Raw genomic sequence first — 25635 nt, forward strand, 5'->3', positions numbered from 1 at the left:
AAATTATATTTACTGTATTTTCAGTCCTTGTGGTCAATATGAATTGTTCCAGGTAAATAACTGCAGTGTGGCTAAACTCAAACTCAAGGGGGGAAAAAAAGTCATTGTCCTTATTATAATTTTATTTTTTCAAACCAACACAGGCCTGGATTTAATCAACATCTATGCTTAACCAAGCTTACATACAGTGAGCTCAAGAATGTTTGGGGAAAAGACACATTTTCAATCTGACTTGGCTCAGTACTCCAAAATGTCAGATGTGTAATCAAGGAATTCACATGTGATTAAAGAGCACTTTCTCAGCTTTTATTGAAGGATATTTTTAAAATATATATTTAGATTTTTCACCATGTAGAAATTACAACGCTTTTTATATATAGACATTTCAGGGCACCATTTGGGACAAATGGCTTCACGGGTGTTTCTGATTCGTTATACATAAAAGTAATACATTAATAAGACAGATGCAGAGACATAGTCCAAACCTTGGGCTTACCAAAAACAACTGTTTGGAACATCACTGAGATGAAAGAGAACACTGGTGAGCTCAGTGATTGCAAATGGTCTGGTAGGTAAGTAAGACCTCTACAGCTGAAGACTGAAGGATTTTCACCATAATGAAGAGAGAACCTCAAACACCTGTCCAACAGATCAGAAACTCCGTTCAGGAGGCAGGGGTAGATGTTTCACCCCTGTAAATGAGTAAAAGAGCCTGCAGAGTTCTGGAGAAATCTCTTGTGGACAGATGAGACCATAGATTGACTTGTATCAGAGTGATGGCAAGAGCAAAGTGTGGAGGCCAAAAGGAATAGCCCAAGATCCAAAGCACCCCCCCATCTGTGAAACATGGTAGTGGGTGGTGTAACGGGTGTTATTTGACAAACTTCACTAAACTAACTCATTCTTTTACTTCTTGGTTAATGTGGAATGTTGCTTGCAGCCAGGGAATGGTGTGTGTGCCGTAACACAAATGTTTCTGTGTGCTGGTAACTTGCATGGGAGTCATGGAGTATAATGTTGGATTTACATTTTCAAACTTTCAGAGGAGCACACCCACCACATCTCTGGAGAGAGGGTTTACCAGCTGCTTGAACACCAACTTCTGCTGTTTGTCTTTGAATGCGCCTTATTATCTTGCATACTGTATGTAATCTTGATACAGTACACTAACATGCAGCTAAATTCTTTTAGGCTGTGTCTGGTGCCTCTCTTGGGTCTGGTATTCTGTGTAGGTTCTGTAATGGTTAATTTCCAAACACACAGTTTGTAGGTTTGAAGTAACAGAGAAGGGATAATTCATGAGAAATCATGACGCTTATGTAATTTAAATTTTGGAGGAGACACACTGCTGGACCACCAGTCGCACAAGCTTACTAGGTAACCTATGGATTCATATGAAAATACTGGGGGTGACAAACCTACGAAAATGTTGACTTAATTTGTCATTGCGCTTTGTTCCACGCTCGTTTTATTACATCATTTCCCCATTTTATCTCGAAATTCTTCATTATGACGATATGAACATTCACTTCTGCAGATTGCAGATTAATACATGGAACATAAACCATCTCCACCAGCCGCTAAACGCGCACACTCCTGAAATGTGATTGGCTAGTTTGTCCTAATGGGGCGGAGATAAGCGGAACGCGGTGTTAATAATACTCCCAGCGATGTGAAGTGAAACTCTCAGTCATTGCTGTGACGAATGGAAAGGCTGTGTTCGCTGGCATAACTTAAATTGGTATTTAGGCGTCTTCAGAAAAACTCAACAAGCATATGGGGACAAGGCAATATAACCAAGTTGTGGATATGCGTGGATATTGTCTTTCGATATCTCCGAGGATGCATTAGAAGTCAGTGGTTTATTGTCGCAGATGATCAACAGGTAAGCTTCTGTTATGCACAGTCTAGAAACTTTCCTCTTCCTCGCTTTAGGGTGTCGTTGCGAAAGGATGAAAGGAAGCTGATTTTCAACAGCAACAGCAACTATTGCAGTACATGTGCGATGACTACACAGTAAAATAGAAGCCCACGACTCGTTATGAAATACGAAAGGATGCTTCGGCGAAAGTTAGGAACATCTTGTGCTCGATAAAATGTGACATGACGTTGTGGTCAGAGGCTTAAATGATATAGGCTATAGCGTACTACCTAGTATCTTTTATAATTAATATATTCAATAGTTTGTCTCCACTATTAGTAAGATTGTGGCTATTCGTATCGTGAAGTGGCAAGGATTTTAATATTTCTTGGACTACATGTTTTAAGATATTAATAAAGGAATAGTCTTTAAAATGTTAAAGAAATCAATATTTAATTTATTAGGCTATCGATAATAATTAACCTACACAGATGTAGTATATGAAGTCGAATATTATAGTGCCATTTTGATTTGATTTTAATTTAATCCATTGCACTTCTCGAGCTATTTTAAGTTTTTAACACGAATTCATTTCTGTTTAGGGAGCATGGCAGATGTTATATTCCAGTGGAAAATTTAAGTAGCCCATAGCTATCACGTGCATAATATTTATTTGTATTCATGTTCGTGCAAATATTTAAGAGTGTCCCGTCAATGGAATGCAGTTCCCGGTCCTAGTAGTTCGTGCTTGGCCACAACAGTTGCGTCCGCTGCTTTTGATTTTAGAAATGGTGCATCGCGTCTGCAACCCCCCCGCCCCCCATCCAGAGCTAATCCATGCGCTATTGTCGGGCAACCATGTGTTTATATTAGAGACGTCAGTTCCCAGGGTTTATTGTGATTTTAATTACTGGACTACGGACCATGAATGAATCACCCTTTTTTTTAAAAAAACAAAAACTTCCTTCTCACACCAAGAAATATTTACACTGTTTTTGTGCAGCACCTGTTCCCGTTTATAAGTGCAAACACGAAGTCACTGACCAAGGGGAGAAAATATAATGCAGTCCAGACGCAAAAATTTAACGGGTCAGCCCAGATTGTTTTGGGAAAATATTACACATGTAGGATAAAAAGATGAATTAGGCGAAACCATAATTTCAAAAGATACAAATAATGTTTTAAGCAATATAAACACCATAATAACCTATACAAATCGTTAAATGCTATAGTCCAGTGTAAATTAAGAATAATAATAATAATAATAATAATACTGGAGAAACACAGGAGAGTACATAGGCATACATTTGAATATAGTTTATTATGAAACAGGATGATTAAAATTGTGGCAGAGAGGATTTCTTTGAATTTCTATCATCATCATCATCATCATCATCATACTCATCATCAGGGGGCTGTCCCCTTATCCACATTTTTTTTCTATAGAAGTTCAGACGTGTGACAGGTCATTCCAAACACAGCACTGCTGGACACTGGATACAAATCTATTGATCTCTTCGGCAACAAATAGAGTGTGTTTTATGTAATCATTTTCCATTAGTTTTTTTTTTCCTTGCACCTTATTTGTATGAAAGCAGAATGAGTGGGAGCTTCGTCAGAGCCTAACAGGGCCCTTGCCAACCTGCGTGCTCATCCACGGCAATCTTGACCAGCACAGAGGAGAATTGCTCTCTTTGAGGAAGTAAAGTTTGCAGTCTTAGGAGTTACCTTCCCAGTTTTGCGGGGACAACATAAGACAGTGTTCCCATTTATGATGCATGAGGAAGAAGACCCATCTGGAAAAAACAAGTAGTGTCCATGTGCACAAGTTTATTATTCAAAGAAACAGGGAAATGTGATATTTGTGTTGCCTGGTTACTTTTTTGTCAGTTATTAATACAGCAATTGTAACACTGCTGGCACAGACAAGGTGCCTGATATAAGTCACTCTTTTTATTGTAACGAAGATGTGCTTTTCCATGAATATTATTCTGTTGGACATGCCTTTGTGGAAATGCCTTTGTGAATCCCCCCCTGCTGCTGACAGCCAGTTCCACCTGCTAATAGTTTCTCATGCCTTTGTCTGCAGGTTGCTAATGTCATAATCCTGATCTTGTTTTGTTCAGATGATCTTTTTTTTTCCTCAGCCATGAAAAATCTTTTTGGATATGGTTCTCTTGGTTGTGTTATTTGCATTGTTAGATGATGGTGTCTCCCTGTCAGTTGTGATAATGATATGTTGTGCTTGATGAGTCTTGGTTTTAGTTTTGGTTTTAGCTCAGTTGTAGTGTTAGATTGTAGGGCAAGTTTAAGACTGATATCTGATCCTTACTTGGCTTTGTAACTTCCATTCATCCATTTTCTGTAGCCACTTATCCTTGACAGGGTTGCAGGGGGTGCTGAAGCCTATCCCAGCGTGCATTGGGCGAGAGGCAGGAATACACCTTGGCCAAGTCACCAATCTATCGCAGGGCACACACACCCTTCACTCACCATTCACTCACACACTCATACATTTATATTTAGAGTCTCCAATTAGCCTCCCTGCATATCTTTGGACTGTGGGGTACCCGGAGGAAACCCACGTGGACACCGGTGGGTTTCCTCCACACACAAACTCCACACGGATTCGAACCCAGGGTCTTTCTTGCTGTGAGGTGACAGTGTGCCGCTACTGTGCCGCCACAATGCCGCCCAGGCTTTGTAACTTCTGACAGACAAATGACATTCCCCTGGCCGACTTAAAATAATAATAATAATAATAATCAAGTGTTGACTTGGCAGATTATGCCATTAATTCCTTGCCGTTGTCTGACCACCGCATGTTTGATGGTCACTTTGAAAGAGAAAATGTCGTACGAGAACTGGGGAAAAAAGCTATTATCTGCATAAATTGGGTGTACTTTTTAAATGCCCCAGCTCCCATTATCTTGATGGTGGCTTTAGTGACAGACACGGTCTCATTAACCATGACTACTATTAATTTAATTGTTATTGGCATCACTGGTTTTTCCTCACCCCTCATGAATGTTACATGTGTTAACAGACCCGATAGGTTGCACATAGGCAGCCCAGAGTAATGGCGCTCAATGGAATGGTATTCTTTCGGTGACTCACATCCGGGATAGATATCTGCTGTAGAGTTACAGAAGTTGCTAAATAAAATCGCTCAAATTTGGTCAAAAGGAGTGTGTACATTATAATAATTAAATGTAATGATATATTGTGTGACCATGTTTACTTTCCTTTATCGAGACTATATTTGAGTTTCACATGCATGTATATGATTGCACACTTTTTAAAAGTGCTTAAATTTAAATTATGGTGTTAACAAGCAAACCATGAGAGTTGTACAAAATAAAACAGGTAAATTATCACCATTCACTGTACGGTTCATGGGACATGAACAAAAAAGGATCCCTTGTGACATAGCAAGAAATGCTCCCATTGTCCCCAGTAGAGCCAGTAGACATAAATATCCCATGTAAGGGACTGTAGAATGGGTGTGGATCCTTCCAGAAGACCTCTTGACAATTCCGAGTGACCAACAGAACAGCAGACAAGATTTAAAACACTGGCAGTTGTGTTGCGTCTGCATGAATTATCGCTGGTGCATAGAAAAGCATTGCATAGCCAGAGGTACTTTAACACTGCCTTCACCCTGCTGCCCCAGTCAATAGCAGATTGCTAATTAGTTTGTCATTGTGCCTCAGCTACACTGGATTCGAGGTTATGTAAGTGTCGTTCACAAATTTACGAAACACACTGGGTATAATGAAAAAACTGTAAAATGTGACATTGGAAAGTACTGTAACAGGTGCTTCCTTCTCTAACATGGCAACCTATTTTAGGTTAAAAAAACAGGCACAAGAAATTACATACTTGTGCATGTCGATCTATACAGTATATAAATGCTTGATATATGGCAACATTATTAACTGTGTGTGTGTGTGTGTGTGTGTGTGTGCATGTGTGTTCATGCATATGTGTGAATATCTGTGTGTGTATGCTATGTATCATAGCAAGATAAATGATTCACAAGCTTGCATAAAAATAGGAAATGTCAATATTTGTATAGGTTAAACTGTAGAACATCTGCAGCCTTGCTGTGATTGGACAGCCTTCAGCATCAATGCCGTGAGCCTGATCTACTGTATCTTTGGGGGTTGTAGTACTCACAGTTGGTGGATGCTCAGTTAGGGTAGCACAGACTCCTGTTAGCATTTCCTTCCCTTGTGACAAGCTCCAGCTGAAATACTGCAAACAGGACCTGCAAGATGAGTTCACTGGTAATTAACTGGCAGATTAGAGGAACAGGACTCATAATCCAAAGGTTACAAGTTCAGTTATGAAAAACATATTTGATTTTGTTGTAGTTCACGTTATATTACATTTTTATATTGAGCAGAGAACTTATTCCAAACAATGTACGCAGATTCCTTCTAATTTACTGTAATTATTTACATACAATCAATTTATGCAGTTGGAATTACACACTGTCATTTCAAGTACCATGCTGAAGCGCACAATGGCAGCTTGAGAAGGCAAACAAAACTACTTTGGTGAAATGCCCAACAGCATGTCTTAAAGTGTAGAGTTGCATTTGGAGATATCTGCAAAATATTTAACAGTACATGAAAGCTGAATAGAAGCTTATTCCAGTGCAGTTTCACCGTAATCAATGTCAACTTTGTATACAAAGTTCATGAAAACCTCTTCTTTTAACTTTGGAAGGGTGACCAAAGAGCATGGGCGATGCATTATTTAGGGAACAGGTAACCATATACAGGAAGGCAGAAACCTTTCCTCTTGTTTCCGCCAATTAGTCTGACACAGTTTTTTTTCTCTCTCTCTCTCCATTATTCTTACAGCACACTTGCCTGATGAGATCCGGAGTGCCGGAGGCAAAGGTCTGAGAGACTCTGACACCCTTCGGCTCGGCTGACGAAGCCGGCAGAGGCGACTCCCCCCCCCCCCCCCCCCTCCTCGCGATTTCCTGCACTCGGCACAACCTACGGATTCTGGCCCCCCCCATTCCCCCTCGCCCCCTTCACCACCCCCTGGTCCTGCCCGGTCCTTCCCATTTCCCGTGCGTGCTGGACCCCGCGAGAGTTCAAAACTGTTTCTCCAAAGGTTCTTCCAAAAACTCAGACTGTTCTCCAAGGCGGACTTGGCGCAGCCGTCCCCGGCGCAGGGGGAGGCGATGGGCAGCGCGCGGACCCACCGCTACAGCATCGTGTCCTCTGAGGAGGACGGCATGAAGCTGGCCACCATCGCCGTGCCCAACGGCTGCGGCAACGGCCAGGGCAAGGTGAGCACGCGGCGGCAGCCCCAGAGTCGCTTCGTGAAGAAGGACGGCCACTGCAACGTGCAGTTCGTCCACATGAGCGAGAAGGGCCAGCGCTACCTGGCCGACATCTTCACCACCTGCGTGGACATCCGCTGGCGCTGGATGATGCTCATCTTCTGCCTGTCGTTCCTCCTCTCGTGGCTGTTCTTCGGCTGCGCCTTCTGGCTGGTGGCCATCTTCTACGGCAACCTGGAGAACAACCCGCAGAAGTGCGTCTCCAACGTCAGCAGCTTCACGGCGGCCTTCCTCTTCTCCGTGGAGACGCAGACCACCATCGGCTACGGCTACCGCTACGTGACGGAGGAGTGCCCGGTGGCCGTCTTCATGGTGGTGTTCCAGAGCATCGTGGGCTGCATCATCGACGCCTTCATCATCGGCGCCGTCATGGCCAAGATGGCCAAGCCCAAGAAGAGGAACGAGACGCTGGTGTTCAGCCACCACGCCACCATCGCCATGCGCGACGGCAAGCTGTGCCTGATGTGGCGCGTGGGCAACCTGCGCAAGAGCCACCTGGTGGAGGCGCACGTGCGGGCGCAGCTGCTCAAGTCCCGCACCACGGCCGAGGGCGAGTTCATCCCGCTGGACCAGGTGGACATCGACGTGGGCTTCGACAGCGGCCTGGACCGCATCTTCCTGGTCTCGCCCATCACCATCGTCCACGAGATCGACGAGGACAGCCCCTTCTACGACATGAGCAAGTGGGACCTGGACTCCTCCGAGTTCGAGATCGTGGTGATCCTGGAGGGGATGGTGGAGGCCACGGCCATGACCACGCAGTGCCGCAGCTCCTACCTGGCCAGCGAGGTCCTGTGGGGCCACCGCTTCGAGCCCGTCCTCTTCGAGGAGAGAAGCTACTACAAGGTGGACTACTCCCGCTTCCACAAGACCTACGAGGTGCCCAGCACGCCTCTCTGCAGTGCCAGGGAGCTCGCCGAGAAGAAGTTCGCCTCGTCCGGCTCCAACTCCTTCTGCTACGAGAACGAGGTGGCGCTGACGGAGAAGGACGACACGGAAGACGACGACAGCGGCGGCGGCAGCGTGGGGCCCGACGGCACCAACACGGACGCCGTGTCGGACTCCGGGCCCAACCAGGCCATGGTGCCTCTTGAACCCAGGCCCTTGCGGAGAGAGTCAGAGATATGACCGTTTGGACAAACCAAACGAAGGTTCGAGTTTCCTGAAAAAAAAAAAAAAGGAATGTAAAAGCTGAACTACCCCTCGCGCCCATGGCTTCTGAGCCCAACAGAACGGCTGTGAGGGAGGGTGGGGAGGGTGGACCAAGAACTTAAAATAAGAAATAAGAGTGTTATTCTTGAAAATATGAAAGGTTGGGAGGATGGGGGGACAGAGGACACAGGCATAGCACTGTTGGGTTTGTGCACAGATACAGGGGCAAAAAGCTGTTGGAGAAAATAAATGTTAGTAATTGCTGTTTAGTAAATAAATAAATATATGTGGATAAACAAAATGTGAAGGGAAAGAAAAGGAGGAAAATAAGACAGTGTAAACTTGAAAAACTCATGGGAATGTCCTGTTGTTTATCTGTCCTGAAAAAACGAATATGATGGGTTCAGTAGCACGATATTGTTTTCTGTATAGGTTTATATGCCTTATTGACTATGAGAAGCTGCTATAGATCTTTTTCACCTTTTCACCTTTATCTTTTTTCACAGTGTTTTTTTTTTAAGTAAATGAAAAGCACTTTAAACAATCAAGTGCCCCTAGAGTAGGAAATATATTTAAAATGTCATAATGAAAACACCAAAGAAATTTTCCTCTTTTTTTGCACAGAAGTGACATGAAATGTGGTCTCAGTCTAGAAAGTTCTGAAACCTTGTTTTAATCTGACAAACGTTCATGCGGGAACAGCACTGGCAGCAGCAAACGGATTCTTCTTAGAAAGAGAGGAACGGCTGGGATTTTGAGGAACTTCCGTCAAGCTTACCCCTAGCGGCAGACATCTTGAAACCGATTCAATGCTGTGACTGCCAACATTAGGTAAATATTTATTCTGAAAGAGAAAAACGATAACCCCTCTAATGGAAAGTAAGAGTTGAAAATGTTCCGATCTCTGTGCAGGCTTCGTAACAGTGCAATTCCAACCACTGACGCATGCTGTCGTTGCTCTCCATTTGGCCACGGTACTGTAAGTTGACACCCGTTGCAAGTAAACTAGTACATGATCTGTTAATGAGCTGGCCTCTTAACAGAGACACATACTTGTTCTCTTTTTTAAAAAAAACATAGCTTGTTAAAGTGAAGTAATGTATTTGTGGTCCCATGGCACCCAGTTTTTTAAGTGAGCGATCTTAATTATTAGTCAATAGCGACTGCAACATCATTGAAGAAGCTGAGGCAAATGTGTTGTGTAGCGTGTACATGTGGGTGTGTTGGAGGTGGGGAGTAGCACTAGCATACATGTTTGTCAGAGCAGGGCTAATGTGAGAGCATGTACATTACACTTGTAGGTCGAGCCGTCTTCTTCTTGACTAAGTATAGCATAGCCTTGCAACATGAGAATCTAGGCCAGAGTCAGAACAGCGTTCATAAAAATGTGAAAAACTTAGCATTAGGCACTTTAAGGTGTCTGTCTGCAGGATATTTATGGATAGCTGCGGTGGGGGGTTTAGGGTGGGACAGTTTCATAGCAACATGTCTGCTTTCGTTGAGCATTGCGGGACCATTAGTTTGGTGGCAGACCACATCCTAAACCATGAAGACATCCTTGTCTGTAAACAACTGAGTCAATGAAGGTTAGTGAAAAAGCGCTGCTAAGTGACACACTGAAATTCAAAAGAAAGATTGAGGGCCGAAATATACTAAAATGAATTATTTAAAAAAATAAATAAACAAGAAATATTGTTTTTAAAAACCCAGGGAGACTTCTGTTTCTTAACAAGTAAGTCAAGCACTGTGCTTTTGGTCTGTTAACCAAAGATGGGGCACTTCTCCCCCTAATAGAATGGTTTATTTTTCGTGTGTTTTTTTTCTAATTCATCTGTAAATATAAGAAGATATTTTCATATTTATAGCCAAATGTAAATATGAGTAGAACTTTGTGAAAAAGACAGAATTAACCTGTTGTACTATAAACCCCTATAAGTACCCTTTCAGCAGGATAGAGTTTAAGTCCTTTGAGTTAATCTTGTTGGAGTGCTTCTGCTCTCCTTGTGTTTCCAATTCATTTGTTTGAATTTTGGAACTTTACATTGAACAAGCTGTATTACAAGAGAGATTTAAATGTTATACACTCCTTAATTTATTTATTTAAAACTTTTCTCTTTGGTGTAACAGCGAAAGTATTATTCTTTTTTCAAATTAGTATACCTTGAAAAATCTTGAATTCGTGATGACAGCATTATGATATAACAACCTCAAACTCGTGTTCATGTCCTGTCAGTGTTCCTGTTGATGTTGGAAAGTGTCTCGGTCAAACGCTTTGAAACGCACAAAATGTTTCTGACATTCTGGTGAGCCTCACTAAAAATAAAGTTACTGTTCTTTAGCAGAAGAGGACCATGCAGAACATACTCCAGATGTTCTCATGACATCTTCACAGGCTCTGGTTTAGGTTAACTGTTAAAAAAAGGCAAGATTGGACTGTACATGAAGGACCTTTGGTCTACACTGAATATGGCACACTGGAAAGGCTGTGTCCTCATAGCTTGGGATGAATATCAAACCACTGAGTCACAGGACATGAGCGGTTCCTCCAAGCCTTTAGTGCATCAGCACTCACGAGAACCTCCCCAAAACTCTTTTTGATGAAATAACACACATAGAAGACCTCTATTTAATCATTACTGCATTTACTATATTTACTATCAAAGACACAAGCTATAGGAAATACAGTATTCCTATTGCAATGTTCGGTTCGTTGTACTCTTTTGTTCTTCTCCTAAACTGAAATTGCCCTAGTCCCACACATTATTTGTGTGCTGTTTCTATGAAAGTGGAACTTGGGGTAAATATATGGATATATATGGATATGCGCCAAAAGTACTGTAATCTCCTGGTGTTGTGGTGGTGTGTGCTTCTCTGAGCCAGAAGAGTGCATGTAGTGATGTCTAAAGGCTAGCATCTGTGCTAGTATCATTGAATGAAGACCTTGGCAGCATTTTATCTATTTTTGTGTTGTAAATACTACATCATTCACATGTTTTTTTGTATCAGAGTCTTCCTAATGTATAACAAGAAACATGGAATGTACAGATTTTTTATGTTCTGGACAATCTCGTTATTATTATTAATATTGTTAATATTATGATTGTGTACCATTTTGCTTTGTTTTGGGTTTTTTTTCCAATAAAATGGCAAAAGATTATAAGAAAAGACAATGAGTGAAATGTTTCTCATAAACATAGCAAGTACAGACAGATATACTCTAAACAGTGGTTCTTTCTGAGAAAAAAAAACAAAAAACGCTTGAATAATTAAGCAGTCAAAAAAAAAATTCAAAATATGTACTTTTCAGACACTGGTGGCGTCCAATGTGTCTACTTTCCGTTATAGTAAAAGCAAAGTTCCATTTTTTAAAATGGCACCCCTCACTCCAATTATTCAATGCAACAGACATAAAGTTTTCCACATCCACTGAGGTGAAAAGGAATTATTTGCTAAACTAAAGCCGTCAATCTCGCTGATCATGAAAAACAGGTTACAGGACTGTTACCAGTGCTATGAGCCCTCTCTCCAGTTACATTACCTGTCACCCACTTTGGATCTCATGTACGGTTTTGCATGGAGGCCTCACGCCTATTCCACACTGTCAAGTGATAGAAGTAAGAACACAGAAGTGTGCATGCCCTATTAAACTGTCTCTCTGCCTGTGGACCTTGTACTACACGCCAGAAGGCCTTATATGGGAGATATTAGTGGACAAATATGCCTCGAACAGCACTGGGGTTTCAGTGACAGAGCGCACGCTGCTAAGCACGCACAGCTGTTTATGGTGTGCATATGCACATGGAACGCCTGAGTAAACATTTTAAAAGAAGAGCTTTTTTTTGTTCTTCTTTCCCATGAAATTGGTCCTTAATCAAAGCTCTGCAAACAATGGTGATTGGTGGGGTACTGGAACAGTGTCTGTGGAGGATGTAGGCCCATATAAGAGAGACCGGTGGCCTCGATTTCAGACCGCATCATTGCACAGTGGCTCCTAGTTACCCACGGACAATTAGGACTAAACAATCCTTTCGGGGGCGTGGGAGAAACAAAATGGCAGTCAGACTTGAAAAACCCTAGAATCTGCAGAATCATTAGTAAAATCACGAGACTCTTCCACAGGAAAACCCAGAGATCAACTCAGCGAAATCACTGTGGTAGGATAGTCTGGCCTGAGAAACTGCCGATATTGTACAATTGATTCTGCAGGCCACACAGATGGGTTCTGCATGGATTTATTACCCATCTATTTTGAAATAGGCCTTTTCCTTAAACTTTACAGTTTAATGATTAAATACTAGTGTTCATTTAATTTATTCACAAAGTTAGTAATCGCAAAGTACGAGGCAAAATATTGTATCAAATTTCGGCAATAGGAAACACATCTCTGTATTGTGCAGCGGGAAACAAAGGTAAACTTACATAAACAGCACGCCAGATTATCCAGCACCCTCATATAAATCTTATTGACAATTGCTAATTGAGATTGACAGCCTGGCAAGGTGATAACTTGTCTTGGTGCAAGCTAGGACTAGTGGGCCTCTCCCCGACTGATTGCAAGCGTTCACAATTCCGGGAAGACAAGAGAAACATGGGACCAAAATGATTTGTTTAATGAATTCGGTTTTACATGTTCAAATTTACATGTAGAAATTGAACCAGCTGCCATGCTAATTTAAATTTTTAACATTCATGTTCCCATCTCCCCTCTGAGTAAAACTGAGGCCGGTTTTGTGGGAGTTTACTGCACCATGTGACTGGTAAAATGAAAGTTTTCAGGTAAAAACAAAATTGCCTTGTCCTACCCAAGTGATTTTGGACTGATGGATATTAAACCCATGAAGAATGGAGAATACTTCATACTTAACTACAAACATCTTTGCATTGTCACTGTAAAATAAACTTAATATTTTAAAATAAAAATCACTGATATATGGCAGTGATTTGAATTGATATTTTAGTTTTAGTGGTCAATTAATATGAAAACTCTAGTTAAGGGTTGTTTTTTTAACCTTCATTCAACATATCACAACATAGGATTATCATATCATGAACCGATCGGGATACAAATCTCCCATGGGCAGAGCATATCCTCTCTCGCCTAGTAATCACTAAATTCATTTTCCAAACTGTGTTTGTGAAGAATGAAATGAATGCCTGCATTTAAAAACAAGACAAATGTTGATGGAATCCACTCCAAAGCCTCTAACAAAGAAGAAAGTCATTGCTATACATGTTTAGGTACTGGACCCAGACACACTGATGGATTTGCGAATGATTGGGGCAACAGGGAGAATAAACGATTCGGGACACTTTCTGACACTTTCTGGCTTTTTGGGGAAAGGGTGTGCCTGCTGCTCAGTGAAGCTGTTAAGGGTAAGGGATAGAGAACCGGTCTCGTAACTGCATGGCTAAGGTCTGATTCTCAGGCAGGAAAGTGCCGTTGTTCCCTTAAGCACTTCAGTGAAGTACTGCTTCTGTAAATTTCCAGCCTCCAAGGTGGATGATCGGTGAGGAAACTGTACTCGCAACTCCAGGGTTGTGAGGCTGACTGCCAGGTGAGGGTGCACTGCTGTTTCATGCTTAACCCGCGTTGCTTCAGTAAATGCACAGCTGTTTAAATGGACCGGGCACAAAAAGAACCCAAGTCGTTTTTGGTAAGAGGGCCAAACGGCCGGGACGTAACTGAATGCGGCTTTCTCTTCTCTACCTTTCTCACGTTAACTTTTCATTCCTCCCCACCCTCCTCTCCCCCCTTTCCCCTCCTCCAGATGCTGCCATTTTAATCATTAGGAAGTTTCCCTGCCCCTCAGATGTGAAGATAAACCCTGAGAGCCACAAGCCGGGCACAGGAGGCCCACAGTAACGGCTGGCTGGGCAGGGCTGGGAATCGCGACGGAGCGGTGTGCGTGGAGAGCGGAGCCGAAAGCATTTGGGCCGTGTGCTCCTCTGCTCTTCTGCACCCGTTGCCCCCCCCCCACCCCCCACCCCACCCCACCCCACCCACCCAAAAAAAAAAAAAAAAAATCTGTTTTCCACTAACCACATGATCACTGTGCCTTTGTCGAGGGGAATGCCATTCCTGTGAGCGAAGGAGGGGTGGGGACAGTCGGGAAACCTGCCCTGCGTTCCCGGGATCGCTGTGAAGAATCGCGTGGAAGGGGACACCTCGCGGAGCAGCGGCGGAGGCGCGTTTATGCGGAACAGAGCGTGGAGGGGATCTGTTCGCATGCGTCAGGCCCTTGTTCTTTCTCCAAGAAACGGCGGGACGGCGGCCAGGGAGCCGGGGCCGTGAGACAAAGCAGCCCACCCGTCTCCCCGCACGACACCGAGGGCCAGCTCGCTCTCGCTCTCTCCCTCCCTCTCTCAAACTCTGTCTGTCTCTCTACCTCTCCCTCTCTCCCTCTCTCTCACTCTGTCTGTCTCTCTATCTCTCCCTCTCTCTCACTCTGTCTGTCTCTCTACCTCTCCCTCTCTCTCACTCTGTCTGTCTCTCTATCTCTCCCTCTCTCTCTTCCTCTCTCTCACTCTGTCTGTCTCTCTACCTCTCCCTCTCTCTGTCTGTCTGTCTCTGTCAAATCTCTCTCTTTGTGTCTGTCTGTCTCTTCTGTGTCAGCTCTCTCTCTCTCACGTTTTGTCTCCCTCTTTCAAATCTGTCTCTCTCTCTCTCTCTGTCTCTGTTACTTTCTCTATTATTTTTCATCTTGCAATCCAAAGGTTTCAGGTTCAGTTCCTAGGTCAGGCATTGCTGTTGTGAGTGAGGTAATTAACACATCTTGCTTCAGTATATATCCAGCTTTGTAAAAGGATACTGTCTAAAAATATGTGCAGCTAAATGACAGTAATGCAATGTAATGTAATTTAATTTGGGAGGAACTGCAATAGCACCGTCCTCAATTCTACCATCCAACACAACCCTGTATTTGTCTCGGATTTAAACTGATCAGGGTAGAAATTGTATGAGTTTTACAGTCAGATGGCTCTAACTGCCAAGTCTGCGACATAGTGAGTAAATAGATTAGTGTGAGGGCCATGAAGATTCAGATTCAGTGTGATCGGTAAAACTAATTCAGTGTTTTTATTTGGAATTTGGTATGGAAATTAAGGTATAACCTCATGAGACCTGTGAGAAAAAACTTTACATTTTTTTTTACATTTTTTGACAATACAAATATCCTGCATGACACACTCACACACGCACGCACACAGACACACAAGCACATTCATACACACCCACATGCACACAGTCATGCACACACTCACACGCACACACGCTTGGACACACAGATATGTTTGCATATGCACGCATTATCATACGAGCACACTTCAGAAAAAAAAAAAAGAATAATAATTTCACCAACCATATCACTGAAAAAAACAAACAACAAATACAAGCCCCGAATGTAAACAGTGGTTACAGGATGCGTCAGACAGGAGAAGAGATTTGATTTTTGTTCCACTTTTAGCCCTAGCGTGCCCCCAGGGTTTTTTCCACATTAACCATCTCCGGCACTAATAAAAGCTCCCTCAGAGTGCCCACCGAGCGCGAAAGTGCTCCGTGCACAACACAAAGGAAAACTAGCAGGCGAGCCAGAGCCTCGCGCGTTCGCTTCTCTCTCTCTGACAGAGGCCTATCACTATCTCATCCAAGTGCCAGTCATGCGCCATGTGATTAGAAAAAATATCTGGCAACGTTCTGAGTCACAGTTTGGTTGTATGAGGGATGTGAAATTTACAATCCCGCGGGCTGCAGTCTCTTTTGGTTTTTGTGCACTTCAGCACTTAAATGATTAGCTTAATGCTAATGCTAATGTGGCTGCTAGCTGAAAGGAAACTGTAAAATCATGCTGCAGTGACCCCCCCCCCCACACACACACTCCCCAGGACTGGCCACAACGGGAAGGACTGATAGTAATTCACATGACAAAAGAGCACACATATGACCCAGCACGCACTGCTGCGGTCTCTTTCCTATTGTTAAACTGAAATGGTTAATGCCATGAAACATTCTACTTCCACTTAATTTAAGTGAACCTTTTTTTATACATGCACGTAAGTGAAAAATTAAGCTGTAAGAAGACTCTAGCTGAATTGCACAGCGCACAATGTTTGGGCAAATCCTGTACTATTCAGCACACCCTGCCGCCACACAGGAATTGAAGAGGATGGCCAAACAGGACAGGGGAGGGCTTATGCTCTTTTCTCTGAAATGTCCATTTAGCCACAGATTTTAAGTTTTTCAAGCCAGCCTTAATATATTCAGGAAATAAAAGCCTGAATTCCTGCTTTGTGGAAACTCACATTTTGAAAAGAAGAGAAAGGAGATGACGATGACTTTGGTTACATCACATGGTGCTGTTCCTGCTCCAGCCACACGCTCTGCAGAAGCTGCCTGCAGGGGTGGCTTTTATCATACACATTCTGCCCTCATAATATCCATTTGCTCTGCTGGACTTTCAGAATGGGGATTCGGGTAAGGCTAGTGGCTTAACGGTAGAGCTGCGGGAATCAAATCAATGCACCCGCTCCACCCCCCATCCTCTCTGCACTGAGCATGTTAACCTCCTCACAACACCCCCCCCCCCCCACACACACACACACCCCACCACACCTACAATGATTTAGATACCCTACCCCTGAGTTAGTCTCCTCTGAATAGAACAGAATTTAAATGAGCATATTAAAACAGAATGGAAAGATATTGTATAAAACAGAATAGTGTATAAAATAAAATATAACGAGAATGAATGGCATAACATATACTTTAGCAATTCAAAACTGATTTACTAATTTCAGAAAGGAGATGCTTGAATGCCAAGCAGTATGTACAAGTTTCAACACGACCTCAGATAGACATTAGCCTCAGAGACATGACCTCAGACAGATTGGCGAAAGTGTTACACATGCCGTAAATGCAAGATATAGAGTCAAAACTACCTTGTTCAACAGAGAAACACTTAATGCCTATAAAGGGGATAGCATAATTATGTCACATTTTAATAACACAAAATACCCAGCTAATTATCTTCTAGGAAGGTAGCATCACAAACCAAGAGCGAAACGCAAGAGCAAATTTTCACAAACACAAAGCATGAAGTGGTTAAAACAGCTCACGGTCATTGGATTCTGTGATTGGATGACCACTGCCCTGAGGAAGCTGATGTCATCACGTTAGTTTACGGTTGAACAGGGTGCGTTAGGCCCGAAGCCTGCAGCAAAAAGATCTACCGAAGGCAAAGCATCGCCCCGCCCACACAACCAATCACATCAATTGAACTACGGCCATCCCTTCCTCTACAAATATCTCTGTCAGCTGAACCGCAACCATGCGAAACAGCAGGATGTGGCTCCCAGGACAACCTCGCCATCCATACACTGGGTTACAGAGAGTGCCTTCAGTGCGAAAGAGAGACTTTAGCCCCTGCAAATGAAGTTTAAATCTCTTTGTAAGGCTTTACGTTGGTATTAAGTGCTCATTAAAAAAAAAAAAACATTTGGAAAGAAACACACCTTTTATTATCAAGCATAGTAACATTTCATGTTCGGGGTCAATGTGACCCCCGGAAAAAATATTTAAAATGTCAAACATTTCAAATGTTTAGGTTCAGAAAACACTTCAGAACATCAATAAGTAACATATGACAGTTATTCAATAATGAAGAAACGCCAATAAAAAGTAAATTAATCACCAGAATTGAGTTTTGATAAAAAATGAACATAACAGCTCAACTATGTACCCGTGGGTATCAATTCTTCATTCAGACGAGATAGGTGCAGGTTTGTCACGCTCCTGTCGACCCTGCCTTGTTTCTCTGTCATCAAAGCGTATAATGTGGGAGAAAACATGAAATGTCTCCAGAGACATTGTGGCTGGAAAAATTGCCCTACCAGTGGCAGTATTCCAAATTCTTGCTGTTGCTTCACCTTTTGACTTGTACAATCCTGCCAAAATAAGCAACCCAATATAGGATTACTAGTGGGTCACATCCAGCTCTTTCCAATTGTCACAATACACACATCATCTCAAGAATATCCTTTTGCATTGATGGTGTTATGAAGAGTTCAAATGCAGACTTCATGTCTTGTACATGACTGCTAGCATATCGGGTGGGGCCTGGAACCATTTTGATGACATTAGCAGCACTAAGTCTACCCTGTCTTTCAACTGGGGACCCGGACCATAGTAGTTTTTCGTTTTTGGAAGTGAACATGTCAGTTCTTGGTGGTTGAGAGATGACAAGAGGGTTTATTGGTGGTTGAGAGGCGACAGGAAGGTTTCTTGGTGGTTGAGAGATAACGAGTTTCTTGGGCGTTGAGAGATGACAGGAGGGTTTCTTGGTGGTTGAAAGATGACAGGAGGGTTTCTTGGTGGTTTAGAGATGACAGGAGGGTTTCTTGGTGGTTGAGAAACAACAGGAGGGTCAGAATGTGGTATCTCAAAGGCTTCATTCTCATCATCAGAGGAGGATGCCACATAATCAGGGTCCTCCTCAACATTATCCTCAGTCTCAGACATATCCTCATCTAAATCACTTTCACCCTCCAAGATCTGTGACAGAACCTCAGTGGCAGAAAATATACGCCTCTGTCTGGTGGTCATTTTCAAAATCTTTAGTTGAGGCACAAATGCAAACAGAAATGGTTTAGAGGGCTGTGTGTGCCCCCGCCCCCATGTTGCGAGAATGATCAGAGATCTCATGGGAACTATGTTTTCTCCTCACACACGCATGCTCTCTCTCTCTCTCTCTCTCTCTCTCACACACACACATACACACACACAAATGAATGTGAAAGTGCCCTCAGCCAACACAACAAAAACAAGATCAAAATGATGGTTTTATATAACAATAGAGCTTGGGGTCAAAATGACCCCAACAACACCGATGCGTAAAACATGTGTACAGGACATTGAAAATAACTTTTTCAGTTAATTTCATGTTTGCCATGTTTTCCCCATAAAGTTAGGAAAAGTCATGAAATATCTAGCTGAAAAAAGTACGGTAACCGTATTTTTAGAGACAGTAAACATTGAATGGGGTCAAATTGACCCCATACATAAAAGGAGGGTTAAGCAGCTGCAGCTCGCCAAGAGTGCATAACCTCCATTGTTTTGTCTGCTGGAATCGGTTAGTATTGCTTACGCAAACAGTAACAGACATTAAGTAATCCTTTCCTGTCACGGACAGTAGAGTATGTGACAGTGTGTCCTAGCCTTCAGTAAGTGTTCCTTCCCAAGCATGACACTCGAGGGAGGTTTTCTCCAGCTGCCATTACCCTCAGAATCATCATCAATCAGAAAGAAATGCAACGGGCAGACATGTTCAGCTCGAAAGTAGTAGGCATGAGCTCTATCTGGGGCGATGAGGTCACTGTTCCAACCAGTGTTAAAATAAATTAAAATACACCCCCTACCTGTTCTTCCATTTCACCATCATAATTTCTATGTGAAATAACTTCTTTTAACAAATGCAATGAACACTGCCCTTAACTGCCCTTAATTCATCCTATTCATTGTTTGGTCCTCACCAGCATAGCTGAGCAAATTCAGCAATCACCAAAGATTGCTTTTTATTCCCCCCCCCCCCCCCCAAAAAATGAAGATTTTATTTAAATCCCTGGAACTGCATTGGATCTCCACACCTCAGATCACACACGCAAGATACAGGGCTGGGGTCAGTTCGTTAGACAGCAGTCGTTAGTCGCGCCATCTCAATTAGCCAATCAGGCTTTAAGACGACATCGCAGGCATTGGGCTCCAGCCTGACTGCGAGGCCAGGCAGAGGTAGACAGCACAACATGGGAATGGTCACCAAGGCAAAACAAACAAACATATATATTTTTATGTCCTGCTGACTGGGGACCTCCACATCATATGCTCTCGACCATCTTTCAGACCTGGGACACCCCCCCCCCCCCCCCAAAAAAAAATAAAAATCCCAACCCAACTATTTCCCTTCAAAACATGACCTTCTGTTCAAGGAAGTCTCCCAATGCACCGGATCAGCCAGGGGCACGTCAGGCCCAGAAGCCAAAGTTGTACTCTGAGCAAATCCTCTTGACACCGCTCACAATGTTGGGGATAACTTTAGCAGGAGCCACTGATTCAGTTCATTCACAGAGCCCCCAGCTAGAATCTCACATAGCTGAACGGTGGCGGGCGCTCCCATTTCACCCACCACATCTGCCGCCAGTGTACATCCCCCAAGGGTTGCCAACCAGAGTTATTGCAGCATTTGGGGGCAAAGATTTGCCATTTATTATCTATTGAACCTTCATGTAGCCGAGCAGGTTGATTCTGAACAAATTCTTTGTTATGTTAGCGAGGCAAAAGGCCCTCTGAGTGGGGCAGGGGGGTGGGGATTAAAATAAATCGCATCACAGGAGTTGGGTCTGTGCCCCATGATCAGGCCTCATTACGGTATATCTCTATCTCTCTCACTTTCTCTCTCTCTCTCTATGTCCCAAACACACACACATGCACACACACAAATATCTGTGCACGCACAAATGCAAACACGTTCTCTCTCATTCACTCTCAAAAACACATTTTTTTTTCATTTTTCATTTTCTCCATAAAACCCGATCGGCTAGTTTATTTTGGCTATTGCTAATCAATTTTTAAACACTTAAAAAGCAAACGTGTATTTGGTTGTCAATACTAGAGCCAATACTTGATTGGATCCAGGACTATGACCCAAATACAACCCGTTTTGGTGCAACTCCCACCCCTCCTCGCATGAGTCAGGCCACAACCATGGGTCTTAGGGAGACCATCAAGAGTCTTCTCTTTCAACGTGAAAGTTATCCCCGTCTCCGCCCTGTCCAAGAGACCTACATCTCTTTATTTATTTTTCGAGTAAGTCCTGCCACTTCTGTCCTTTCCACGCACCCTACTCAGACATGACAAACGGATTAAATCTTGGACTGGCCGTACTGTATGTCTGGAAGGCTTCAAAGCGAACCGAAGCTGTTTTTTTATTTTTTTATTTTTTTTTAAATAAAGAAACAACAGAGGGATCGGTTATCAAATAAAAGCAGAAACTACTGATTAGCTGGTGGAATTTCCTTTAGCAATTTTTCATATTTTCTCAAATGTGGATGGAAAAACCTAGTTTCATTCCGTTTCGTAACTTGTGGTGGAAAGAACAGACGTGTGTTAGGCGTACTGCGTTACCTAGAAAACCTTTGTCATTGGTGGTAACCTAAAAAAAGTTACCACATCCTGAAACTGTTGTGAAATCTTTGTTCTTTTGCAACTAACTGTCGAAAAAAATGAAGATAAATGATAAATGAAGAGTATTTCTCCAAAGTAGCTGGAAGACCCTAACAATCTGATGGCCACAGTGCTACATAATTAAAATCCTGGCAAGTTCCAGTGCTCTGGAAAAGGACCAGGGTGCATTAAGCACCAATCATTTCTTACTGACCCATCTCCCCCCCTCATCTCTCCATTCTGACTCTGTTCCCCCTCACCCCCTGCTCCGGTCAACCCTCAGAGCTGGGAAACATCGATGCAGCTTTCCGCTGTTAGAACACGCCCTCGCTGCCACCATTTTAGAAGGGCAACCCTGGAGTCTGAGGGTTAAGAGCGGGAGCAAAAGCTCACTGACGTGGGTGGCCTTAACGAACGCAGTCAGTCCAGCTAATGTTGGTGATGGGCGAACACCCCTGACCGTACGTACAAGCACATGCAGTTAACTCTAGCATGCATCTGCATGAATTGAATTGAATAATTATCCCCACCCTTGAAAAAAATGAGTTAGTACTACACACTGAGACTGTGCATGAGTGGTTGATGGACTCAGAACCCAAAACCTTGTTTGGAGTGTACTGCCTACTTCATAGTCCAGTCTTGGAGTGGTGTCAGCAGGTATCTGTGGTTTTCTTTCAATCAGCAGCCAATTAAGGACCTGAGAAGAGGGTGTGTGGACTCCTTAGCCAATCAACATTAATATGACTCCGATCCGGAGTAACACTGAAGACAAGCAGACACAGAATGTGAAGTGATATTCGTGGTATGGTTTTATACATTGACAAAGTACTGCTATAGCACCACAGTGAGGGAGAAAATCACACAATTTTGTGTGCCCAGTTACTGGTAAAGTCATCCACAGACCTGCCAAATACGGAAAGTTTATAATAAGCTGTCAATTTTATAACATGGCATTAAAAATAAAAAAAACTATAGCGGGATTAATCACATACAGTGTATACACTTACAAATGACTCAATACAAATGATTAATCAGCCAATCAGAATACTAGCCTATATTTAAACTTTCAAAACAGTTTAACTAAATCTAAATCTGTCACTGAGAACATTCTAAAAACGAGCCATATCTACAAAGCCAAATGAAGAGCAAATTGTTTGTTAAATGATGCTTCCCTCCAGGGCGGCACTCAGCGCAGGGCTGTAATCATCAATCAGACTTAACTAACAGAGCGCAGCCAGGGTGACGATCAGCACAGATGGCGATGTCCCGGACCACTGCGGATTACGGGGAAGCCAGATGACTGGGATGCTGAGTGTCTTTCAAGATGTTAAACTGAGATCCTGACTCACTTTGGCCATTAAAGATCACATGGTGCTTATCGCTTAGAAAAGGGGATTTCCCAGTGTGCTATTCAAATTCCCAATATAGGCAACTCAGCGCGTCCATATGATCATACCCCAGTTTATTATTATTATTATTATTATCATTACAATATAATGATAACATACACATCCAGTTGAATAGCCTATCCACAAAGCACCACAAAGAGATGCACAAGACTGTAATTAGGAATGGCAAGAGAAAAAGACCAGTTTCCCTTTAGAACTTCCTCTTGGCCTGACACACTTGTTCCAGTGACCTCTTTAAAGCTTTTAAATGCATCTGTTCCATTTCAGGACATCCAGTCCATTGAAAGAAGGTAGTCTAAACATTTTGCTGGGGATTGGGGGGAAAAAAAAAGTGGGCTGCCGTTCAGGGAGAAGCGAATGGAAAACTCGCTCTCGGAACTGTCGCACACAGCGGCGCGCGAGACGTCCCTTTATTGTAAAATATTAAATATTGCTTTATTCAGATTGTGCAAAAGCAGACGGGGCCTCCTCTCCGCTTGCAACCCTGACGCAGCGTAGCAGCCGGGAGCCGAGCCCCCGACAGCACGGCGCGGGTCGACTGAGAGACGGACGCCCTACGGACGGCACCACGCGTCTAGCTTGGGCACGTGCGACCCCTGATCGTGCCAAAACGCCCGACAAAGACAAAGGGGGGATTCGTTGGGAAATTATTTGTCATCGTAAACCTACACTAACGATGGCAACTGGGTTGCCATCGTTATCTCCAGCACCCATTCCTACATTTATTATTCAGCATGTCAGCGCATTAGAATTTCAGGGCATCTTGCCTTAGTATCCTTGTAATCTTATTGGTACACATATTTTTTTAATATATTTCATAATGCAAATCTCGGATGGTTAACCTGTAGTACAGTTTAAGGGCGATGGATTCCTTGCTCTCGAGTACAGAAGGCAGCTCACTCTGGCAGCAGAAATCATTATTGGTTGCCAGGCAATGTTAAACGACGTCATCGCTGTCAGCTGATTGTTCCTACTCACAATTATCCAAAGCTCAGTGTTTGCACTGCCTATTCCCATAGTTACAAACGGTGGGTGGGGGGGGGTTCTATTTAAACTCAAGCAGCGAGCACAAAAATATGTTTTGCATGCTGGGAACATCAACCTGCCTTCTGGTGTAATCTCACTGGGGAGTAAGGGCTACTCGGCACCCTGTGCCCGACGCACTGTTTCTCAGGCACGCTGGGCATCAAAACCAGTCCCCCTCGGGGGGGTGAGGGCACTCTGAAGGGCGAGGTCAAAGGTCAAGGCTTAGCATAACGCTGCTATTCACGCGCCCTTTAAAATATACAATTAAGCATTTTTTTTCCCCAAATGAACGAGTTTCCTTCTTGCCGAAGTGACGCATCTTTTCTGCGAGGACGCCCATCTGTGTATTCCATGAATAACACCCTCACACTCCACACCACACAGCAACAGCTAATTAGCCTAGCCTGTAATTGCCCTCGGCCCAAGACCCAGGTCAGTACCCAAGGGAATCAGTCATTAATTTGACTATCTATAGACGGGTGACGCCATCTTCTGTCTTGGACTCACACAGGCTTCTTTATACTCTGCATGTGGAGATGGAAGTAAGCAATTTTTTTTTTTTTTTTTAAACGAGCAAGCTATTTTAGTAATGGAGGTAAGTAAAACCATTAGGTGCTATTTGGATCCACTGTTCACATGCAGAAAAATACACAATGGAAGAGTAGACTCAAATCAAGCATGTCCAACAAAGCCCAAGGAACACTTACTGATTAAAAAGCCAGTATGCACATTACCTATCCAAAGAAAATTAATAAATTTTAAAAGACAACATACGAATCAGAACTACAGAGCATGCGGCAGCTTCAAATTTCCTTTATTAGGAATGGATTGGATAAAAGAAAACGTTTTTTTTTTTTTTTATTCCCTTAGTGCCTGAAATTCTGAAATCAAATCTTGACCTTTCTGAATTTGTACACCTTGACAGAACAGCGAGACATTTCCAGAATATTATTAGATTATCATACCATGAAGGACTGTGATCAGCCTCCTATGGCTTCAGTGGTTCAGTACACAACAGTTCCTCAGTAACAAACCTCTGTCACATACACAGAACAATCACTTGTATTACAAAGTGAAAGATTATATTAGCTTCAATATGGAGTAAATATTGTGTATGTTTGTAAAAATGTTTGTGTGAAAATGGGGGCCCATGCTGGTTTATGTTTTTGTATGCAAGCCTCAATCACCATCATTATTCTCATTATCAATATATCAGCTTTCATTATTAGCATTAGCCTGGGGAAATGAGTGTGAATTCGAATGAAAGGCGTCGCAGGAGAAGCTTGTCGGTGAAAGTGCAGCTGGAGTTCGCAGCACCTATTGAGGGGGCCAGTTTCGACAGGTGGAGCGTACGTGGGCGTTTGTTTTTTTTTGGCGGTAATGGCGCTCGTATCGAAGAGGGAACAGCAGCTGCCTCGGGCGTTCCAGCTCCAGTTCTGGACTGGCGGGAGTTTACAGTCTCTCGCCCTCGCGGCAGGCCGCCGTTTCCGTGGGTGGACGCCGTTGTCGTGGCGCGCGCAAAAAGTAAGAGCGAGGGGGAGAAGGTGACCTTGCTGAGGTCTGTCGATGACGAAGGAAATCCGTGCGCGAACTTGACGCACGACCGCCCCCA

At 43.2% G+C, this 25635-nt stretch overlaps 1 protein-coding gene across 1 annotated transcript; it reads left to right on the forward strand.

The window, feature by feature from the left end:
• Positions 1–1545: 1545 nt before the first annotated feature.
• LOC135243457 (inward rectifier potassium channel 2-like) lies at positions 1546–11530 on the forward strand. Its single transcript, XM_064315322.1, has 2 exons — positions 1546–1885; positions 6733–11530. Exon 2 carries the CDS (start codon positions 7065–7067, stop codon positions 8352–8354), a length of 1290 nt encoding a protein of 429 aa, XP_064171392.1. The 5' UTR covers positions 1546–1885; positions 6733–7064; the 3' UTR covers positions 8355–11530.
• The last annotated feature ends 14105 nt before the right edge of the window (positions 11531–25635 follow it).

This window comes from Anguilla rostrata, chromosome 17 (assembly GCF_018555375.3).
Source record: "Anguilla rostrata isolate EN2019 chromosome 17, ASM1855537v3, whole genome shotgun sequence".
Lineage (NCBI taxonomy): Eukaryota > Metazoa > Chordata > Actinopteri > Anguilliformes > Anguillidae > Anguilla > Anguilla rostrata.

Coding starts and splice junctions, on each gene's coding strand:
- LOC135243457 (XM_064315322.1), top strand. CDS start 7,065: ATGGGCAGCGCGCGGACCCACCGCTACAGCATCGTGTCCTCTGAGGAG.